The sequence below is a fragment of the Anomaloglossus baeobatrachus genome, chromosome 5 (assembly GCF_048569485.1).
Source record: "Anomaloglossus baeobatrachus isolate aAnoBae1 chromosome 5, aAnoBae1.hap1, whole genome shotgun sequence".
NCBI classification, from domain to species: Eukaryota; Metazoa; Chordata; class Amphibia; order Anura; family Aromobatidae; genus Anomaloglossus; species Anomaloglossus baeobatrachus.
In genome coordinates, this window is record NC_134357.1 from 370,406,094 (window position 1) to 370,428,216 (window position 22,123).

At 40.3% G+C, this 22,123-nt stretch overlaps 1 protein-coding gene across 2 annotated transcripts in view; it reads right to left on the bottom strand.

Annotated features, from left to right (window-relative positions):
• WNK4 (WNK lysine deficient protein kinase 4) overlaps nucleotides 1–22,123 on the bottom strand; it is a 213,520-nt gene that overhangs the window by 38,059 nt on the left and 153,338 nt on the right. Inside the window, exons 5-14 of one of the 2 annotated variants that reach the window (XM_075349983.1) lie at nucleotides 12,719–12,807; nucleotides 11,538–11,757; nucleotides 10,278–10,635; nucleotides 9,376–9,515; nucleotides 8,562–8,638; nucleotides 8,221–8,362; nucleotides 7,229–7,345; nucleotides 3,302–3,472; nucleotides 3,016–3,070; nucleotides 2,734–2,889 (exon numbers count right to left, since the gene is read on the bottom strand). In XM_075349983.1, coding sequence (XP_075206098.1) covers nucleotides 2,734–2,889; nucleotides 3,016–3,070; nucleotides 3,302–3,472; nucleotides 7,229–7,345; nucleotides 8,221–8,362; nucleotides 8,562–8,638; nucleotides 9,376–9,515; nucleotides 10,278–10,635; nucleotides 11,538–11,757; nucleotides 12,719–12,807 — 1,525 coding nt within the window. The remainder of the gene's footprint in view (nucleotides 1–2,733; nucleotides 2,890–3,015; nucleotides 3,071–3,301; nucleotides 3,473–7,228; nucleotides 7,346–8,220; nucleotides 8,363–8,561; nucleotides 8,639–9,375; nucleotides 9,516–10,277; nucleotides 10,636–11,537; nucleotides 11,758–12,718; nucleotides 12,808–22,123) is intronic. The other variant, XM_075349984.1, reaches the window with a different exon arrangement.

The window sequence follows — 22,123 nt, forward strand, 5'->3', positions numbered from 1 at the left end:
CACTATGGATATATATGACAGTACAAAGTATAATAAGGCAAAAACAAAGAGCATTAAAAATCTTGAAGGCCGAGAATACACAAACAGCATTTCAGGAGTATAAAAATCTCAATAGGAAATGTAAAAAAGAAATCAAGCTAGCAAGATAGCTACTGAAACACAAATTGCCACCAACCTTAAAATAAACCCCCCAAAAATAAATAAATACATCAATGCCAAAAAGAAAAGATAAGAGATAATAACAGGATAATTATAGACGACAAAGAAAAAGCTGAGATTTTAAACAGGCACTTTTCATCCATGTTTACCAAAAAACTGACTGCTCCAGCTATCATTCAACAAGGCAAAAATCAAAGTTCCCCCCTCAATAAAACTAATTTAACAAACAAAGTAAAGAAGTACACCTGCGTTTGAGCAAATTAAACATTGACAAATCCCCCGGGGCCAGATGGCATTCATTCACGGATAATGAGGGAATTGAGCTCAGTAGTTGATAGACTGCTGTATCTGATCTTCTTAAACTCTTGTGACAGGGTTGGTTCCACAGGATTTGAGGATGGCTGATGTGGTGCTGGATATTTAAGAAAGGTAAGAAGGTATGTCCAGGCAACTACCATCTGGTAAGTCTGACATCAGTAGCATGCAAAGTTTTTGAGGGCATTTTAAGAGATGACATGCAAAAATATATTGCAGAAAATAATATAATAACTGATATCCAGCATGGATTCATGACCAACATATTGTGTTTCTCTGAAGAGGTAAGTGCAAATCTGAATATTAGTAATGCAGCTGATATGATTTATTTGGACTTTGAAATGGCACATAATACTGTACCAAATAAAAGCTTTATAATCAAGATCCAGAAGCAAGGAGAAGGGGAAACTATAGGCAGATGGGTAAGGAATTGGCTAAAAGATAGGAAACAAAGAGTTGTCATAAATGGTACATTCTCTAAATTGGATATAGTGAGCAGTGGGGTGCCGCAGGGACCGATTGTTTTTAATCTACTATTAATGATTTGTGGTTGTGATTGAGAGTAAAGTGTCAGTCTTTGCTGATGATACCAAACTATGAAGGATATTAAAACCTGACCTTGATAGTACAATATAACAAAATGATCTGGATAAGATGTCAGAATGGGCAGACACTTGGCAAATGAGATTTAATATCGATAAATGTACAGTAATGCACCTAAGATGGAGTAATCCTATTGCTGCATATACATTAAATAGAAGTAAACTCGGGACTACAGAACAGGAGAGGGACTTGGGGATTCTGGTTACAAGTAAGTTGAGCAGCAGCACTCAATGTCAAGCAGCAGCTGCAAAAGCAAACAAGATTCTAGGGTGTATGAAAAGAGAGATTAGATCCTGTGATCCCAATGTATTGTTACCCCTCTATAAATCAATTGTAAGGCCACATCTGGAATATGGGATCCAGTTTTGGGCTCTACATTTTAAAAAGGATATTCAGACGTTAGAGTCAGTTCAAAAGCAGGAAGCTAGATTATTGCAAGGAATGGAAGGCCTCCCATATGATGAGAGGTTGGAAAAGTTGGGCTTGTTTAGCTGAGAAAAAAAACGTCTAAAGCTGGTGTCACACACAGCGACAACGACAACGACGTCGCTGCTACGTCACCATTTTCTGTGACGTTGCAGCGACGTCCCATCGCTGTCGCTGTGTGTGACATCCAGCAACGACCTGGCCCCTGCTGTGAGGTCGCCGGTCGTTGCTGAATGTCCAGCTTCATTTTTTGGTCGTCACTCTCCCTCTGTGACACACACATCACTGTGTGTGACAGCGAGAGAGCGACGAAATGAAGCGAGCAGGAGCTGCACTGGCAGCTGCGATAAGCTGTAACCAGCGTAAACATCGGGTAACCAAGGGAAGACCTTTCCCTGGTTACCCGATATTTACCTTCGTTACCAGCCTCCGCTCTTGCTGCCAGTGCCGGCTCCTGCTCTGTGCACATGTGGCTGCAGTACGCATCGGGTAATTATCCCGATGTATACTGTAGCAAGGAGAGCAAGGAGCCAGCGCTAAGCAGTGCGCGCGGCTCCCTGCTCTCTGCACTGTGACATGTAGCTGCAGCACACATCGGGTTAATTAACCTGATGTGTACTGTAGCTAGGAGAGCAAGGAGCCAGCGCTAAGCGCGGCTCCCTGCTCTCTGCACATGTAGCACAGCGACGTTATGATCGCTTCTTCTGCTGTGTTTGACAGCTAAGCAGCGATCATAACAGCGACTTACAAGGTCGCTGTTACGTCACCGAAAATGGTGACGTAACAGCGACGTCGTTGTCGCTGTCGCTTTGTGTGAACCCAGCTTAAGAGGAGATCTCATTTATATGTATAAATACATGTGTGGTCAATATAAAGGACTGGCACATGACTTATTCCTTCCAAAGACCATACTAAGGACCAGGGAGCACTCATTACGAGTGGAAGAAAGACAATTCCGGCAGCTTAATCGGAAAGAGTTTTTTACAGTTATAGCAGTCAGACTGTGGAATGCCCTACCACAAGAGGTAATAATGGCAGATGCTATAACAGCTTTTTAAAAAGGGCTGGATGATTTCCTCAGTACACACAAAAGATCTAATAGGTGGAGGACGGTTAAATTTAATGGACCTAGGTCTTTTTTTAAGCCTATGTAACTATAACATTATTAAATTGTTGTACAAGGAGTAGATATAAGTGATTTCCATTATTTAACTGCAATTAAGGAATTACCTATGGTCATAGTAGGAGGAAGAGATTTCGTTCTAAGATCTGGTGCGCCCGTAAGAGGTCCAGCTGGACCAAACACATCATTGTCTAGAACAGGACTGCTCTGGTAGACCTGGCCAGGGGAACCAATTCCTTTGCTGGGACTTGTACATACTAAATCTAGAAAAAAAAGTAAAGCTTTATGTATTGGAGACATTATTTGTAATTCTTAAACTTAAATCTTGGTGACAGAAAATAAAGGAAGTCACTCATACCTGTAAGAATACTATTATTTCAGGTACTTACCACTGAGCGAAGAAGAAGAAAAGGATCGTGACAACTCTTGAAGTTGAAGATCAGCCTGTGGGAAAATATTGAGATGACATATTGGCAATTTTTTCCACATTTGTCACTTTCGGTCCTTGTATAACTAACGACCATCATACTCTTTACACCAGTTAATATATTGCTTTTGATTTCAGTTGAATCTATCTAATTGATTTTAGTTATTATGGTTATATCATCTTATAGGTTTGAGAAAATTAATTATTTTTAAAATGATTGATAACTAATTACATGGAGTCAACTATACCTGCAAATTAGGCAGAGAGGCAGTGCATGGACTAGTTGTAAGCTTATCAATGTCATCTTCTCGGTCTCCATTAGCCTCTTTTTTCAGAAGAGTTTCCACACGGTGGATGATGTCCTTAATCCTATTGGTGAAGCTCTCTCTTTCCGACTGCATAATAAACTCATTGTTTACCTGGAGAAGAATAAAAGAACACAAAGAAACTTAACTCTATGTTTTTACTTTAGCTCTTTGTACACTATAAACGTTTAAATGGATCTCTGCTGAAAAAGCAAAAGCTTATAACTGGTCTTAAATACACCTATTGTTGTATGTACAATATTAAACCTATTAGAGCAATAATTTAAAGTTGTTATCCAGGACTATTTTATTTTTTTAAGTACAGGCCTAAATATTAACAGGCAAGTAATTACTAACTATCAGCCTGTTCTATCCAGCGCCGACTCAGAGCAGTCACTGACCACTGATCACTGATCACTTCCCGCGATTCAGCTGCACTATGTCAACAGAGTAGCTCTTTCTCTTCCGGGCTGCTTTGTAGATGGAGTGTGACTGCTGATGTCATGCTGCTTGAGAGCATTCTCCCTGCAGGGAGCTGGCTGTCAATCCACATAATGTCGGCAGTCATGGGCCATCAACAGACCTGAGAGAAAGAGAAGCCGCTGATCTGTTGATGAGAATTCAGCAGAAGTCGTTGAATTATTGGCAGGAGTGGCCTGTGACCACTCTGTGCCGGCAAAGATCGGCGCCGGGAAGAACAAGCTGATAATTAGGAACTACTTGCCTGTTAGTTCTTAGGCGCATACACTTACAGCAACAGGAGGGCAGCACTTTTAATGTGCCTAGCCCAAAGGATTTAATGCACTGATGGGATACAGCAAAGCCCCCAATAAATATGGAGGCATCACAAGTGCAAAACACTAATGAAGCAACCACTCACAAACAACCAATACATGGAGGTGGTGATTGCTGGATGATAAAATTGCACATAAATGGCTTGTATAGGGCGCCAATCACACATGTAGGTGCACAGTGTCTGGCTAGAAGCCTATTAGTTACGCCCATACTATTAGACTAGGCGGGCTGCCCAGCACTATATAAGTTCACTACATAGGAACGAAGACCCCAGATTACAAGGCCTACTAAATTATATTCCTCTTTTTGTTGCTTTTTTCTTAGGCACAAAGTAAAAGAAATAGCTTTAGATAACCCCTTTAAGTTGTAAAACTTCTCTTATTTTTGTAAGTAGAGAACTTCTATCTATAGACAGCCATTTTACAGGGTTCAATACTATTGTAGTGCAAAATTGTCTTGTATTTCAACTTATCTGGCATTGTTGGCTTAAAGTGTGCCTCCAATTTTAAGCATCTTTACATAAATCATTGCACAAAAATAACAGTCTACCATAAATCCCAAAAATGCCTCTGTCTCCACCTATCTGAGTTCTCTGGTCTTAACCTCTTCCCCCTGCACTGATCACACAAACTAAAAGCACTGGTAAATCCATCTTCAGAAAGGCAGAAATGAACATGAATTATAAGCTTTACTAAAAGGGCCAGTTATAGTTACTGCCATAGAAGTCTATAGAGAGAAGAGGGCGAGAGATAGAGGCAGAGACACACGCAGAGATGGTACTGCTATCATGTATGTGAGAGAGTGTGGTAGGTGAGCCGGATCTTGGCCTCTCTCTTTTTGTGTAGTGTCTCAACAGTTTTGCAAAAAGTATCATACAGCAGTTTTAATTATTTCTGTAAATCAGCATCTGGAGTGTGATAGTAAAACATTGTCTAAACATTAGGGCTATACATAAGGGTGTCACTATTCAACCCATGTATTATTGTAAGAATGTGTTTAGAAAGTGTTGTCAGATTACTTCCAGTGTAGCTGCATAGCTGCAGTTTTGGAACATGCCATAGAGATCATTTAGGAGCAAAGGCTGACATTTACCCTAAGAGTGTAATCGAGACAAACAAGATATGCCGGTACTTGAAAACTATTTATTTCACTAGTGCGTACAAGCTGCCGAAATCTTCAGCTGCAAGATACTAACAACAAGCTTGGTCTTCTATGGCCATAGCTTAAAAAAATATTTTTATCCAGGGTTTGTATATTCAGGTAGCTCTTCTGCTACCATAAAACAAGGCAAGGCTGCATGATGACATCTAGGTCTGTTTTTCTTAAAGAGGCAATTCTGCTATTTCATTTGTGGGGTAAAATAAAGATGGACTGATTGTCAGAAGGAATTTTTTTAAATTTAAAATGTTTTTTAGAATTTTTTTTCAAAATTGGATTTTTGCCTTTCATGTTGATAAAGAAGCCAACCCTTCTGGGGTCTATGCTGCCTGCTTTTAAGAAAGGTTATACCGTAAATCTACAGAGAAGGCAATCCTTATTTATAAAGTTTCTAAATTCTCTATTAAGTTCACAGTACCTATTAGATTCAACAAGTGTTTATAGGCAATACATACAAAGCAGAGATCACAATGATTCATCACTATCTGGTTACTGAGATTTGCCGACCATTTATTAATCCTTAGGGTTCATGCGCACATTGCGTCATTGCATGCATTTACGCTGCGTATTGCACTGCAGCGTAAATACATGCGTCCTGCATCCCCTGCACAATCTATGAAGATTGTGCATGAGACGTGCGCACATTGCTTTTATGAATGCAGCGATTTGGGTGCTAAAATTTTGACCCAAATCTGTGCGTTCATAAAATGAGCATGTCAATTATTCCGTGCGCTTTGGATGCAGCTACCACTCTGTCTATGGTGGGGGCAGCAGCCATAGCGCATGCAATCGGCTTCTTTTGTACATAAAAACTGCATCCATTATGCAGTGTTTCTGCAGCGATTTGACGTGCACATGTGGTCAAATCGCTGCAGAATATTCAGCAGTTACATGCGCATGAGCCCTTACTTGGATGAAGAACCCTATTCGGAAAAACATTGAACTCTACGTGTCCAACTCAGTTATTGGTAAGAATATTAAGAATTATAGTTTATGCAGCTCCGTGGGGAGCAAGAAGTATCCTTTCATGTTATAAGTCTGTCTTTAAAATAAAGAATTAAAAAAAAAAAGAATATTAAGAATAAGGATACTAAGTACATTAAGTATATTATAGTATATATATATATATATATATATATATATATATATATATATATATATATATATATATATATATTATGTTAAGAATATTGGTACAAGTAGTGATTTAGAAAAAATATGTAAACTCCTGCACTATAATATTTTTTGTACTTGGCTATGTTCACATCCAGCATTTTGTTTTGGTTTTTTTTGCAGCTTTTTTATGCAAAATTAAAAACTGCTTTTTACAAGACCAGTAAAAGCTAGTGATTTCAGAAATCTCATGTACACAATTGCTTTTTTTCCCCCCTGATTGAATTGAAAAACTGCATCATTTTTTTAAATCTGCAGTACAGTATGTCAATTCTTTCAGTGTTTTTGTAGTCTTTTTATGACTCACAGAAAGTAGAGACAGTGAAAAAATGCAGCAAAAACCACAAGAAACGTTTTTGCAGCTTTTTTTCTGGTAATTTTGCAACATGTACTTTATACAAAGCACAAAAATAATCCACACCAAAAAATGGCAAAGATGCAGCAAAAAACACATGTCAAATCTTTCAGCTTTTTTGCAGTTTTTTTTTCACACGTAGAAAGTAATGAGATAGTCAAAAAATGCTGCAAGAAACACAACAAACATTTTGGTCAATTTTGCAACATTTACTGTAGACAAAGCACAACAATAATCAGTAACAAAAAATGTAAAAAAAAATGCAGCAAAATGTGCGCTTTGAATGCACCCTTTATACTGCCAAGAAAACGCTTCGGCTGCAGAAACAAAAAGGGTAAACTCTGCTTGAGAATATAGTCTTGGGGTTGACCACATGCTTTGTTACTTACCATAACTGCTGCAATGTCCTCTGGGTTATCCCCATCTAGGTCAAACTTGAAAGTGACCATTTTACCATTATAGGTCTGCAGCTGACACTCTACAACACGATCACTTTTATCGGAGATCTGCACAAAAAGAGAAGAAGAAATTGATTGCGAACAGGATAATATTGAATACTGATTCTGCTTAGTACACCACCATATTTTCTCCATCTGAGAAAAACTGGCTAATGGTGCTAATCTGATTCAGATCTGTGTTTGATCAGTGTTTGATCATTGTGGGATCCATTTTTCTCGTGTGTGGAGAAGAATAAAAAACAACTTTCTCCACCTTCTCTTTTTTTGTCAGTCCATGAAAATCATGCCACACTCAGATGTCATCCAAGTGTGCTCGATTTTTTTCTATGGACCCATGGACTTGAATGGCCAGATGCCATCCAATTTTTGGAGGCAAATCTTGCATGCTGTGAGTCTGATCAAAATATCGGACGTGCACTGCCTTATTGAATAACATTGGTCCGAGTGTGATCTGATTTTTGTGGGATAGCAGTCGGACTGAAAAATATGGTCATCTGCACATCAAGCATTCTTATTCATGCAACTTGAGTTTTCCAGTTTGGTATACTACACAATTGTAACTAAATGAGATAATCTTATATAGTAATAGCTTTCCTTAAATTATTTTTGCCATGAAAAAGGTGGATTAATAGAGATACTAGTGCCATTCTTATGCATTATATATCGATCTTCAACTATGGTTGACCACGCATCATGGTAAAAACTTGAGGCTACTGTATCTCGTAGGGAAAGTCAGATTGTTCTTAACAGCTATACCTTGTGAGGAGTCCTTTAGGCTTTAGGCGTAAAGCATTGAAATGAAATGCTTTCAAGGTTTTTCACTTCAAAAATACGGCTTGCACTAATTTTATAAATCCCTTGAAATACTTGTCTGTCTTACAAATACACAGTGAGCTTCAGTTAGCCTTTAGGTGAATGCTTACATTGATTATACGCAGTCTTGACCTTGCTTTACGTCGCAGTAGTTTAGCAGGTGTCCTCTTCACAGGGGACTTGACACTCCTTTCTACAGGAGAGAGGCCTTCACAGCCATCACTTTGCCCTGAGGCCACGTCGGATGCATAGCTGGAAAGATATTTTAACATGTTGTATGGTATGATATTAAGGAAGTGGAAGAGAGACATTTCTCATTACCAAAGATCATAGCAAGTTGGAAGATAGTTTAGGACACCCCATGCAAGCAAGAGAAAATCTTGACTGGTAAATTACTTTCGAGACAACCTCATATTCAAGTGAATTTTCTTTTTTTTTAATTTTTACTCACCTATCCACTGGAGAGGAAATATCACTAGGTAGTCCAAGAGGAGAAGTTAGGTCTGAATTAACACTTACAGCAATACTCTGAGAAAAGAAGACAGTGAAAGACTGACAATAAATATCATAATAAAATAATTTTCTAAAGGCAGACAACACAACATTTAGAAAAATATACAATATTTAAAGTATACATAATTAAAGTGAACCAATCACCAGGATTTTCCTATATAAGCTAAATCCAGTGCTATACTGGCACTATCAAGTTGATTTTATACATACCTTTAGTTGTCAGATTGGATGTATAGTTTCTGAAATACAGGCAAGTAAATTTACAGAAATGTACAGCTTTTTGATTGGTAGCAGCTGCCAAATAGCTAATATGTGGGTCGGGTTTTGCTATCTATTCCAACCCCTGTCTGCCTTCCTAGCCTCTGTAGATGCTAGACTGTATGGGCAGCATTTCTAACACGCCCCTATCATGTGACAGAAATGACTTATACCTGGAAGGAGCCCGTACAGTCTAGCATCTGCAGAGGCCAGACAGCAGACAGGGGTGGGAATAGATAGCAAAACCCCAACCACATATTAGCTATTCGTCAGCTGCTGTCAATCCAAAAGCTGTACATTTCTGTAACTTTACTTGCCTGTATTTCAAAAACTATACAGGAAATCTGACAACTAAAGGTATGTATAGAATCAGCATGATAGTGCCAGTATAGCACTGGCTTTAGTTTATATAGGAAAATCCTGGTGATAGGTTCGCTTTAAATATGTTTTATTACAAAAAAGCTTATAAATCCTAAAGTTATTCTATTACTTACCCCAGGAAAACATATTTCTGGCTGAGTGCCTGGTGGGCTATTAGGATCTTCTTGGGAGGCATCGCTTGCAGGTCTTTGGGACCCATCTGCAGTATCCATAAAGCCAGAAGAACTTAGGTACCCATCTGTCTCACAGTCCGCTGGAAAACAGATATAATTTTACATGAATACTTAGCTAATTAATCTTGAAAGCACAGGAGATGGGATTAAAGACTATACATTTCTCCCATGACACATTATATTTTCTACGTGTTAGAGATTACAACATTTTTGACGACCTCTGAATGTTTCATAAGATCTGCCTCCATAAGATGTCCATACATATTAGACTAACGGTCATGTGAATAGACGATTTAAACCGCAATCTCCAATGTATAATCTAGAAATCCTATAGACATTTTAATTTAGACTCCCAAACCCTTAAATTTTGGCATGAATAACTATACATCCAATTTGTATTGGGCATGCCAACTCTCCCCTGACAGTTGAACAGGGATGAGAAGGACCAGTGGGGTGTCAGATCAGACGAATTAAAGACAAAATGGATATGATTGCATCAGCAGAAGGATTTCTTACCAGATGGAAGGATCATTTCTAGATGTATGTTCCCTCAACCAAGGATCAACAACTATCTAATGTGAGTGACCACCTATACATATTTACCAACTTGACTCACTCTACTAAGACTCATTTCATTTGTAACTTCCATTTGGGATAAATGACAAATGTTGGCTTCTGTATCCAACTAGCTAATTACAATCTCCATCATTTAAACATTTTACACTAGTGAGCAATAACATTCTCCACTACAAGCGTACACTATCATACTATAATCAAATGCAAATACATGTCATTTACTTGAATAATATGCTCAGTATACGCTGCCAAAATATAGAGCTTACATGTAGCAGAAGAGTAACAAGAGTGTCTGAAGTTAAATGGATGATGCTGGTCTGCTTCTGGCTCCTCTGGTTCAGGCAAGAATGTACCACTGCTGATTGACTCAACAGAGTCTGAAGTTGTTGGTAAGGATGTAGGACCAGATGTCACATCGGAAGTAGTAATAGTTGTCGTGCTTTGAGGACCTCTCAGCTGCTCAAGAAGCTTGAGAATGCTTTGCTGCTTCTCCTCTTCTTTCTTCTTCAATTCCTCTTGGGCACGTCTCACCTTCTCTCGCTTCCGTTTTATGGCTAATACCCGGTCTCGGATAGCTTTAGCGACAGTTTTGTAGTCAGCTTCACAAACAAAGTTAAGTACCACCTGGGGAACACATGGAAATATGTCCACTATTAATTGATTCCAACCATCAAATTTTCCATTCATATTATTTTAGATTTTCTTAAATCATGTCACCTATATACAGATAATTTTAAAGAAAAGGTGTGTTAAGGAGCATTTACACCTAAGGTCGAATACTCGTTTAGCCAACAGTTATCTCCCCAAATCTACGATACACGTATTTATTTATTCCAGCTGTTCGTGTGTTTTTAATACATGAGATCAAAACGAACCGGTATTGAAATTCAAAAAGCCTGATTATTATTATTCCGCAACATCCATCTGTGGGGGAAATGTTGTGAGCCCCATACACATTAGATGATCAGCTTCTTTCATGTGTATGGTGGTCTTAAAGGTTTTGCCTGGGAAGAACATATTGATGACTTATCTATAGGATAGGCCATCAATATGAGATATGGAGGTCCAACACCTGTAACTTCAACTGATCAGCTGAAATGTGCTGGTAGTGACCAAATGTACACAATTGGTGTGACTGAAGACCACAGATCTGTACATCGTTCAGTGTCCACAGCCAAGTACTGCAGTTTATCTCCCGTTCACTTGAACTATATACCACTTAAATAATATATGTAACAGTTGGGATTTATCTTTAATAAGTTATGACATAATCAGAAAACATTCTTCCAAACAATAGGAAGTTTGAAGAGTTGACAGCTGCTAAGGGTGAGGCCTCTTAGCAACTGATAACTACAAAATACAAGTATAGTTTAGTACACAAAAGTTATACGACATTGGTGGATGATGTTCTTTGTCCCTACCGCCACTTAAAAAGTGACAAACTATTTATTTTGGAGGGGGATAGGTTTAAACATTCTATTCAATTTCTTTTACAACGTGAAAATGTAGGTTTATTAGATTCTTACCATCTCTTGAGCCACCTCTTCAGCTACATCCTTGTACAGGTCAAAGAGAAACTCAATAGCATTGTTATCTTTGTATTTGCCGTGCAGTTTTTTGGTGTCATCCATCCTCAGCCAAAGCTTTAAGGCTGGTTTAACTCCATCATCCTCCTCAGCCAGTTCAACATGGACTCCAGTGTCCTCCTGAAAGAAGGAGTGTTCAAGCAGGTCCTGGATGGTATATCTGTCAAGGTTGAAAGTCAGTTATTGATTACATCTTGTAAAATGACAATATAACTAAAAGCAGAAATTAGAAAACTCCACATTGCTTATTCTTCTGTTCTAGCTAACTAACTCACTCACTAACTAAATGACTAACTAATCGAGTCTATATCGTCAATAGATGGTGGAAGCCAACACAGCCATGATACATAGATAAGACATAGAAAGCAAAACTTTCCCTTTATGTTTTTGAAAACTTTAGCAGGCCATACACATACACTTGCTAGGCTTCTTACTTCCCCCAAACACATACAGTGTTGGCTAAGCCATGCATGTATGTGTTCTGAATTGGGTCTGAGGTATAAGTCGCTGTCAGACTCTTCCGGTGTTGGCTCACTTCCACCAAGAACAACAGAATTGGAAACAAAAGGAATAATCTTGGAACAAACCTTCCGATTTCATCAACCAACATAATTTAGTGGTTGTCCAAATTCTCTTCCGAGATGTTGCTGAAAAAAGAGTCAGGCATCTTGTATTTCACCACGTCTAACCCTTCTTTCTGTGACATCTTGGAGTAGAATTAGGGCAACCACCCTATTACGTTGGTAGACGAAATTAGCATGTTTGTCCAAGTTTAATCATGGCTACTTTTATCAGCCTAGCACATTTTTGTCACTAGTACTATCCAATTGTTCTCTAGTGTCCCACTTCATGTATGACAATATATAACATAACGTCTATATAAGAGACAAGTATATAGATTCCACTGACATCTGGGGTGGGTTAAGGTGATGCCACATCAGAGCTTTAAAGTGAGAATAAATGTAAATAAACTAATTCGTTGACGTTCACACCAAAGTTGAACCTTTGATTGCATAAGAACAACTCCCTAATTACCTCTCCACACCTCACCCCTAAGTCTGAGCACCTATTGTCCTCTGATCAGGTCAGTATAGTTACTCATGTTTTTGAGGAGAGTTTACCTTTCATTCTTGTTCATGCGTATACAGCCCTCGATGATCTCTTTAAGCTCCGGAACTTTAACTTTATAGAAACTGTCTGGCTTCATGCCCTGAAGACGATGAAAAGAAACATAATGTCAGGTCAGAAAGGTTTCGCCAAGCATACTTCTGTTTCGCCAAGCATACTTCTGTATGGAAAGGCTGAAATAGTAACATGCTGACGACCTGCAGACTGGGCACACAGAATGAGGGTGACCATAAAACAAGGCTGAATGCCAGGAGCTCAGGTTAAACAGAACTTGTTCTCTTCTATATATAACTAAGATTCCCAAAACACCATGTTCTAGGCACTTATAAAGTACTTGTGTATTTTTGTAGCTTAGTATTTTGTACCTATATGATGAAAATACTGTATAAGGTTAGCTAAACTTTTACATATTTTTTTAATGTTATAATCCCTGTTTATTAGTGTTAATCAGTGGTGGTCCTGTGACCCACACCGAATGCTCAAATCAAGAGGAAAAAAAATCTCAGCTTCTCATTGAGCAGAGGAGTTTACGGACCAGTAGACTTTCTATAGAGCTGCCACGCTACTTGTGGATAAACCAAGTGCTTTAAGCACTTGATTGGAGCAATCGGTGGGGATGTAAGGACCCAGGCCTTATCCAGTTAAAGAGGTTGTCCAGTACAGCCCCTTCTTAACAGCTAATATGCCCATCATGAAATAATAAAACAGTTACCTCCCTAACCAGCATAGTTCCTCCGATATCAGTGCTCTGTCTCCCGGCAGACACAGCCACTGATCAGCTGCAGACTTCAATTATAACATAATCTTGAAGGATGCAGCCAATCAATCAGTGGCTGCTGATTGACTGCATCCCAAGGTAAATTTATGTTTTTTATATATTTTGATGTGGATAACATGTTTAACAATACTTAACAGTGGCTATGCCATATTACAAACATTTTTAAACCCAACTAATAAAGCAAAATTAATGCACATGGGCAAATATGCTGTGACTTAAATGCAAAAGTAAATAACCTTAATTTTGCACCATGTTACTAATGTATATAGCTAGACATTTTGGTAACATTATGTGAGCCCACCATCCACTCGGGTCACTACATTGGACAGTGTACCTGTAGAATAGGGGACCTACATCTCCTTTTGTATAGGAAAGGCTTTTTTAAGGGGAGTCTGTAAGCTCAAAAAGACCATTAAAACCAACGACAGGTTTGGTAAGCAGTTAAGTTCACTTTCCCACCTATTTGTTTTCTATCTAACTGTGCCCTCAATTTCCTGATGTTACATGAGCCAGAGAAGGGCAGATATAAATGCAAAGCAAGTAGTGCACCAAGCACCTGGGCTTTGTTTGAACAGTCATCATTTTACTGGAAGAAATAATGCAGCATGCTGAGCTATTTCTTTGAAAGTAAAGGAATCTTCAATCGAGGCTCAGATATAGAGCTGAACAAAGTCTAAACATCCATTTACACTTACACACACAATCTGGTGATCTTAAAGAGGTTGTCTGGGACTTTAATGATGCCCTATCCTCAGGATAGTTATCAATCTCTGATCGGTGGGAGTGCCACACCCGGTACCTCCCTGATCAGCTGTACCAGATGCTCCCGGTAGCTGAAACTACTCAGTTGCGGAGCTGCACAGCTTCATCAAATGTACAGTGGCAGCAGTTGGGTACTGCACATCTGCCCCCTATTGATTAGATTAGGGAACGGATGTACACTAACCAGTCACAGCCACTATACAGCTGATGGAGCCGTGCTGTGCAGCTCCGCAACTGAGTAGTTTCAGCCAGCAGCAGCATCTGGTACAGCTGATCAGTGGGAATGCCGGCTTTTGCACTCCCTTCCATCAGTCATTGATGACCTATCATAAAGATAGGCTATCAGTGTTAAAGACCTGGATAACCCCTTTTATGGTTTCCATTGAGCGATCTGTCATAGATCATTCTGTGCACATAGGCCGCCATTGTCCTAGCCATTGCATGTCCTGTTTGTTTACATAGGACGATGTGCTGCCAAGAATGATGGTCTTATGTACGGCACAAAAGCTCAAATGAGCGTTTATTTCGTATGTCGGGTGATCGGCAACCTATTTACACAGAAAGATTATTGTAAAATGTTTATAATAATCTGTCCGTGTAAATAGACCTTAGGTCTCCTGTCATACAGGTGTACTACGCAGATTCTATCCATCTATGAGCACTGTATGCAGGAAGAACACTGCTACATTATAGAATAAACCTTTCAATTTACTAGGCCTGTTCTCTGTCTTTAGAGACCCTCATTGTGAGTGCAGACCACGGCTCTTAATCCTCTCCACAATCCCCCCCAGCATTTGCCGTAGGAGACTCACATGGGTCTGTGCTGTGTATCACATCGCTAAATGTATATTATCGGCACCGTAACCAAGACGACGCGCGGTAACTGTAGACGTACACAGGACCAATGGAGCTTAAAGCTGGTTTATTGTCCTAATTAATTTAGTGCTGATGTGTTAAACACACAGACAAGCTGCAGAAGCACACAGGGTTTTACATAATGTATAGCACTTATAACACAAACTGACAGGAGGAATCTTAAAGGGATTGTATTGTTAAAATAAATGTTAATCCCTGTAGCTCAATTATTTATCTTCAAGGGTTCTCAAGTAGAAGCTATTTATCTTAAACATTTCTAGAGGGTGTGAATGCGACGTCCAGTTTGTTCCATTTATGATCAGCTGCCTTGTCCTCTATAATGATTACATGCTTTCTCTCACATCTAGCACATGAAATATCAATTGGTATTTTCCCTTAAATAAAATATTGACAATTTGTAAGGGCACTGAACATACAGTTTTCCTTCTTTCAAGGTATGAAGGCTTTGGGGTTTATTTACCAGTTTTTGGCAGAATTCCGTTGTAAAAGTGATTGAAGTGTTGTTGCGCTGCTCGTAGTTTTTGGCATTCCTGTCTTGTTTTTTTTAAAGTGGGTGAAGGGTCATGCTCCTAATTGGAGTACTTTTTTGTGGTGGCTCATGGAAGCCAAGAGATGTGCCACATTCATTAAGGTGTACACGACTCTTAGTGAATTTGGTGCATCTCACTCCAGTGAACCCTTCATCAAGTCTCGGATGAAAAATGACAGTCATGAATCGAGGCCTACATATTTCATTTCAGACATTGAGAAACTGCTCATTCACCTCATTTCAACTGTATTTACTTTGCATAGTCTATGTGATTATATTCTATATGTTATACTGTGTATATACACGTGTCCTCATTATGTGATTTTTGTGCATTTTTGATATTAGGGCTTCAGATGGTGCCACCATGCTCTGTCAACATAGTTGGCAGCAAAAATGTTTAGTTTCTGAGCAGTTAGCTAACAGGATAAGTCAAAGGAAGAGCTTAAGATTGACATGGAAGTGTGCATTGTGAAGCTATGAGATTAATCGGAGAGTCAGAGGGCCTAATATAAAGCTCTGGTGCCATGGAAGCAAATAGTAACCTACAATTAGCCTGTGTAGAGTGTTAAGACTGAGACTTGTCCATCTGAAAAGAAGAAGTCAACTGGAGGCCAGTATTGGCTTGCTTATCGTTGAACCATTGGTGGGTAGAGGCTGAACTGGCTTGTCCATTGTAGAAGAAGGCAATGGATTGGAGGCCGAAGAGACTTTGATGGATGGTTTAGAGAAATGTTGCACGCTGGTCATAGTAACACTCCTTGGGATTCCATTGAGCAAGAGTTATCACTCTTGTGTCGCTTATCATGGAGAATGTTGCTTTAAGAAGCTAGAGCTCTAACTTAGAGATCTATCATCCCTTGAGAGTGGTGGTCATGGTTAGTATGGCTGTGAATAACAGCAAGTTGCAAAACTCAGCACGAGCTGCCACTGAAGCATTGTCGGTTGAGCAAATTCCAAGCCTGGATAAGGTTCTGAGGAGTCTCTGGCCATGTGAGAGACATGAGGATGACAGGAGACAAAGTGGGTTGAAGGGTGATAGAATTATAACCAGGTGGAGTGCTGTGTTAGACATAAGCTAGGGATAAACTATGAACAGCATGTAGCAGAGAATTGGATGCACTAAGGCTTGTAGCATGTGGCCTGGTTGGTGTAGTTCTGTGGTGCCATAGACTCTGCGGCACTGTGGTAAGAGGGTTAAGTTGTGGAAGAGTTCATAGAAATATGATCATAAATGGTAGTGACCCTCTTCCCTACTGAGTGTTGAAAAGTTGAAATGTGAGTATGGTATTACAGTACCACAAGTTCTACAAGGTAAGGTGAAGCAACATGTTACGGGGGGCTGTCTGATAATAAAACCCAAAGGAATATCAGACAGTCAGGGTCCACCGTGCAAAGACTCTGCTGCAGACTATGGCAGAGGATAAGGGGTATATAAGTGTGCCACTGGAAATAGTAATAGTACAAGTGCAGAGTGCAATACCTCTGTTAAACTCACAGAGGAATATAATTAGGAAATAAAGCAATTCCTCCCTTACTTGGAGGGTGTGTGGTATGGTCTCTGTTAATGGTCACAGAGACAAAAGCACTGAGTGTGAAATGGCACCTACCTAGGTCCGTTCCTCTAGCGGTGCCAGGAGACGGACAGCAGCGTAAGCCGCACAAAGCTCCTACCTGTGTTCGCTCCACTAGTGTGCGAGGACACGAACCACTAGATATGTCACCTGCCTGGGTCCGCTCCACTAGTGGTGCAAAAGAGACGGACAGCAGCATAAGCCGCACAAAGCTCCTATCTATGTTCGCTCCCCTAGTGTGCGAGGATACGAACAACTGCCAGACGCAGTATAAGGAACGTTACCCTAGCGGCAACGTCCACCTACGAGTAGAATCACAAGGCCCAGCCGGACCATGTGCCTCAGGCACCTGCCTATGTCCGTTCCACTAAGATGTAAGGATACGGACTGCAGCCGAAGCTATAAGGTATAAGAACGCTACCCTGCCGGTAGCGCTCACCTAGCATAGACAGAGAGATGCCTAGAGGGACGTGCACAAAGCGTCTACTCTCATGCATGAACCAAGAGGACTGAGCGCCAGGCAGCGTGCGTCAGGGTCTTATATAGACTTTGTGCCTCATCCAAGATGGAGAACACCAGAGCCAATCCGCTGCCAGAACGACAGGAATGACGTCACGCTGGCCTATCACCGAGCAAAGCGTCACAAGCACATGACCAGCGACCAATCGGCATAGAAGGTGTCAGAGACATGTGACCACGTGTCACAAGCACATGACCAGCGGCCAATCAGCTTAGAAGGTGTCAGAGACATGTGACCTCGTGTCAGCGATGATGTCACCCGCACATGTGCAATGGCTCCAAGATAGGACTTAGTCTCCAGCGCTTGCACATGTGCAGTAGCAAGAAATCCGAACATAGTCTCCAGTACCACAGCAACCGTAACACAACACTGTCTACAGGTCAATATGGGGTGACACATACCAGAGCATCCTGAGAAGCTAATGGTGACTAGAGGAAAAAAGTTTTACTGCTTTGTTCCAAAGATTGTCGAAGTTATCTTCTGGATTAAATTCCAACCACCAAGTGTTTCTGCCTTACGTGCATTGTTTCTCCATCAAGTGCACGGCTGGAACCTCCCATCTCCCGGGTGTGGGTGGAGGACGGCCTGACTTGGGCTGGGGGGAAGGTGACCAGGGGGGAGGGGGTGGTGATATAGGGGCCATTAGGATATATAAGGTTGAGCTGGGGGAGGGGAAGGATCTTTTAGCCTGCAGCTCCCTAGGGATTGTCCCATTCACCCTCCCTTATGGAATGTTTGCAGGGTCATAGTGGCTGTGGCGGTTGGGGTGGGTCCTCGAAGTTGGTGTAAATTGGATTGGGGGTCCAGGGAGATGTGGATCCCTTTAATTTCTTGGTTTAGTGGGTGGTCTGGTGATTTTGGGGGAACGCCGGCTATGGATTGTCGGCTCCCGTCTGTGGTGGTTTTAACCCTTCCTCCTCCCCTTTTATATTGGTGCTCCCGAGTTGGTGGTTGCAGCTGGGAATAAGTTGGTTCAGGGGGAAGGTAATGTTTGGGTATTGGTAATCACCAGACTTATGGGCTTCGAGGACCACACCCCTATTAATGTTCTTAATGTTCTTTGTTATTTATGTTTTAAATAAAGGCTGCTGTGACCATTTCATCCAGCTTCGTGTCTGTGGTTATTTCGTAGTGGGTAAGTTAATATGGTGGGGAAGAGAGGTGAAGTAGGGGTCACCGGAACTCCACTATGCCAAAGTCATGTGCCGTCATGTGTGAACAAAGAAAAAGGGGCCACCTTTTTAAAAATTATTTTAATAAAAGTACATAGTATCAATTAACTTGGTTTCACAGTTTCTGAATTTCAAGGATGGTGCAATGCCCAAGTATATGCAACAATGCAAATAATATTTATTATTTCTTAGCAGTTCAGTATTTCCATTTGCTTACATATTTCATCATGGACCATCGTACCATCCAGAACCATGATATTGCTCTTTCACCCTGAGTTATAACTCTAGAAATAGTAGAATGGATAAATAAGTATTCATTCTCTAATTTTTTCCATAACTTAAAAACCTGAAAACACATCTTGTCCTGGGCACAAAGGGATTAGGACGGAGGAAACCGTCCAGTCTGTAAATGGGTTGTTATTAAACAAAAACTGGAACATCATAGTGCGAGGTTTAATTTCACTGGAGAAAAAGAAATTGTAGGAAAAAGTAGGAAGAATAGCTCTTCTTTATAATCACGGTAAATGAAGAGTGACTTAGAAGTTTCCGTGCATGAGAAATAGTGAGCCTCAACGTTTCCAGGTTCCTTTATTTGTCACAGTGGTCTTATACAATGGTCTTTATGGTACTGAAAACTCAACTAATTACATTTTTAATTATAGGGTTTATCATGATGATAGTATACAGGATATCTTATATTAGCAGCAACTGAGGGAATAGATAAATATTAAAACGTAACCTTTAATATTACTCGATATAAAACATACACACAAAAGTGTCTCAGTGATCAATCCTGCAAAAGCACAGTGATGAAACTGAGGACAACCATATCACCAACATGACATCATACAACATACAGTAAATCACAGTTGGGACATCAATATAAATGAAACAGTCTCACCTATCAGTGGAGGTCTCAGAATAGGGGGTCGCCCACCTGGTGATCAATGTCCTTGGTTCATCCCAAGGTTATAATTTCTGTCCCTGGAATCAAAACTGAACCCTGTGTGTCCCAAGCTACTGCCCTGACAAGTGTAGTCAACAGATGACCCTCAACTTAGAATAACCTTATCAGTTCCCATAGTGTTTCATCTGCTAGGACTCATCAGGGGAATCTGTACATTGGGTATAGGGTTGAAACAAAGGTATAAAAACCTGCATAGAGACCAAGAAGTTCACTCATGCACTACCAGCCCCAAACTGGGCCTACTAATATACAAGTCAAGATATCATCCCATCCAATAGGGGGGGTTATCAACAATGTCCTACGTGATCAGGTGTAACCAGGTGCATGCCCCATCCTCAAAATTGTGCCCATGCCATCGGTGTCCAGTGTCTCATATCCATGGAGATGGTGTGCTCACCAAGCATGCCGGATAAACCACATGCTCCGCGCTGTATACAATAGTACACAGGGTCGGAAGGGTGTAACCATAGTGAGTGGGAGGTTTCAGTCGCTCTGGGCTCTGAATTAAAGGGGGCATAAAAAGTCCCTTTGGCCCATATTAAAAGACCATTACTATTAAGAATCTATGGTAGTAGGAGGCCACATGGAACATTTAGTTCAGGCCCATGAGCTTCAAGTTGTGCCCATCTAAAGGACACAAATCACCCAAATGACACTTTCGAAATGAAATATGCACATAACACCCGAATCATTAATGTTTTTCTTACATATGGGTACTGCTGAATCATTAAATAGGGCTGTACATGTCCTGGTCTGACTTCTGTAGCAGATAACAGCCCTGAAGAAATCTGTGGTCAGTCAATATGATTCAGTAAGAAATCTAGCTGCCCAATCTTGGCTCACAGTTAAATTGCAAGAAAACTTGGATTGACAAGGCTTAAGACTTCAAAGTCAAATCTCAAGGCAAATGAATAGCCCTATACGCAACGCTAACCTGAAAATCTTATGGAAAAAAAACCCAACACTGTCCTAAAAGAACTTTAATGTACAAGCTATTATATAAACAAGAATAGTCTTGGGGCTAGTGACCTCGAAATTCTATGCACCTTACTTGGCCTCAGATAATTCGGAGAACAGCACAGTCAGTCCAGTCCCTGTAAACAATATTTTTTAGCTCTCTCTATGGTTTGTTTTCTCTGGCAACCTAAAGCTCAGGATGAATGCGCAGCTTGTGCTGCCTCGGTTAATAGAGCGGTTCATGGGTTTTAGAGCAGGAGATCATTGGTGAGTGGGAGGGAGTGTCAAAAGCTGCCTACTTGTTGATGCAGGAAACCATAACAGAGACATGAGTCTACCTACGCCTAACAAAAGTAGTGTAACTCATCCTACACGATAAAGAAAGGAGCCTGTACCTCAATATTACAGTTTCAATGTCCAATATACATTATATTTTTGGAATATACTGTTTTCAGTTTCTATAGAAACTGCATATGTAGCAATTTCCTATTGTATTAGTATTAGTATAGGGTGATATTCCAATAAAGTCATACAATGCCTGTAGAAAACTATGATCCTGATGCACGGTTTTCCCACAACAAGTTAAATTACTTTTGGTAAACATACACAGTCCAATCCAATATGTACAGTAATTGATCTGATTTCTTTGCCATCTACATTTCTATAGCATTCTGCCAGCACTATATGAGACGGAATTTCCCTAATTTCCCAGCATTCATTGTTCCTGCCCTTGTTCCAGCAGCTTTCCTGACCTGAGCTGAGTTCACGGAGATTGGTGCGGAGACAAAGACCAGTCCCACTTTTTGTAATCTGTATAAATGTCTCCGCAGGTGTAGAGTAATTATTACATGTGACAAGTTAGACAAAAGGGAGACACCTAGTAGTCAGCATTTTGGAGTACTTTTTCAGGGTAAGACAAAGGGTGGACCACTGGACATATCATTAGTGCAAACGTACAAGGGCCAATGAGAGTAGAGTAATTACACGTGACAAGTTAGACAAAAGGGAGACACCTTGTGGCGAGCATTTTAGAGTAATTTTTCAGGGTAAGACAAAGGGTGGACATATCATTAGTGCAAACGTACAAGGGCCTATGAGATAAGGGGGCCACTACCACCTCCAAAGCAGGATGAACTAATTTGTTCTTACTCAGGGCCCATCTTCTGTCTGTGTCTGCCAGAGGGTAAGACTTCATCATTTTAAGACCAAGTCATTAACAGATCGATTAATTAGTAAATTATTTAGACAATCTATTAAGAGCAAGTT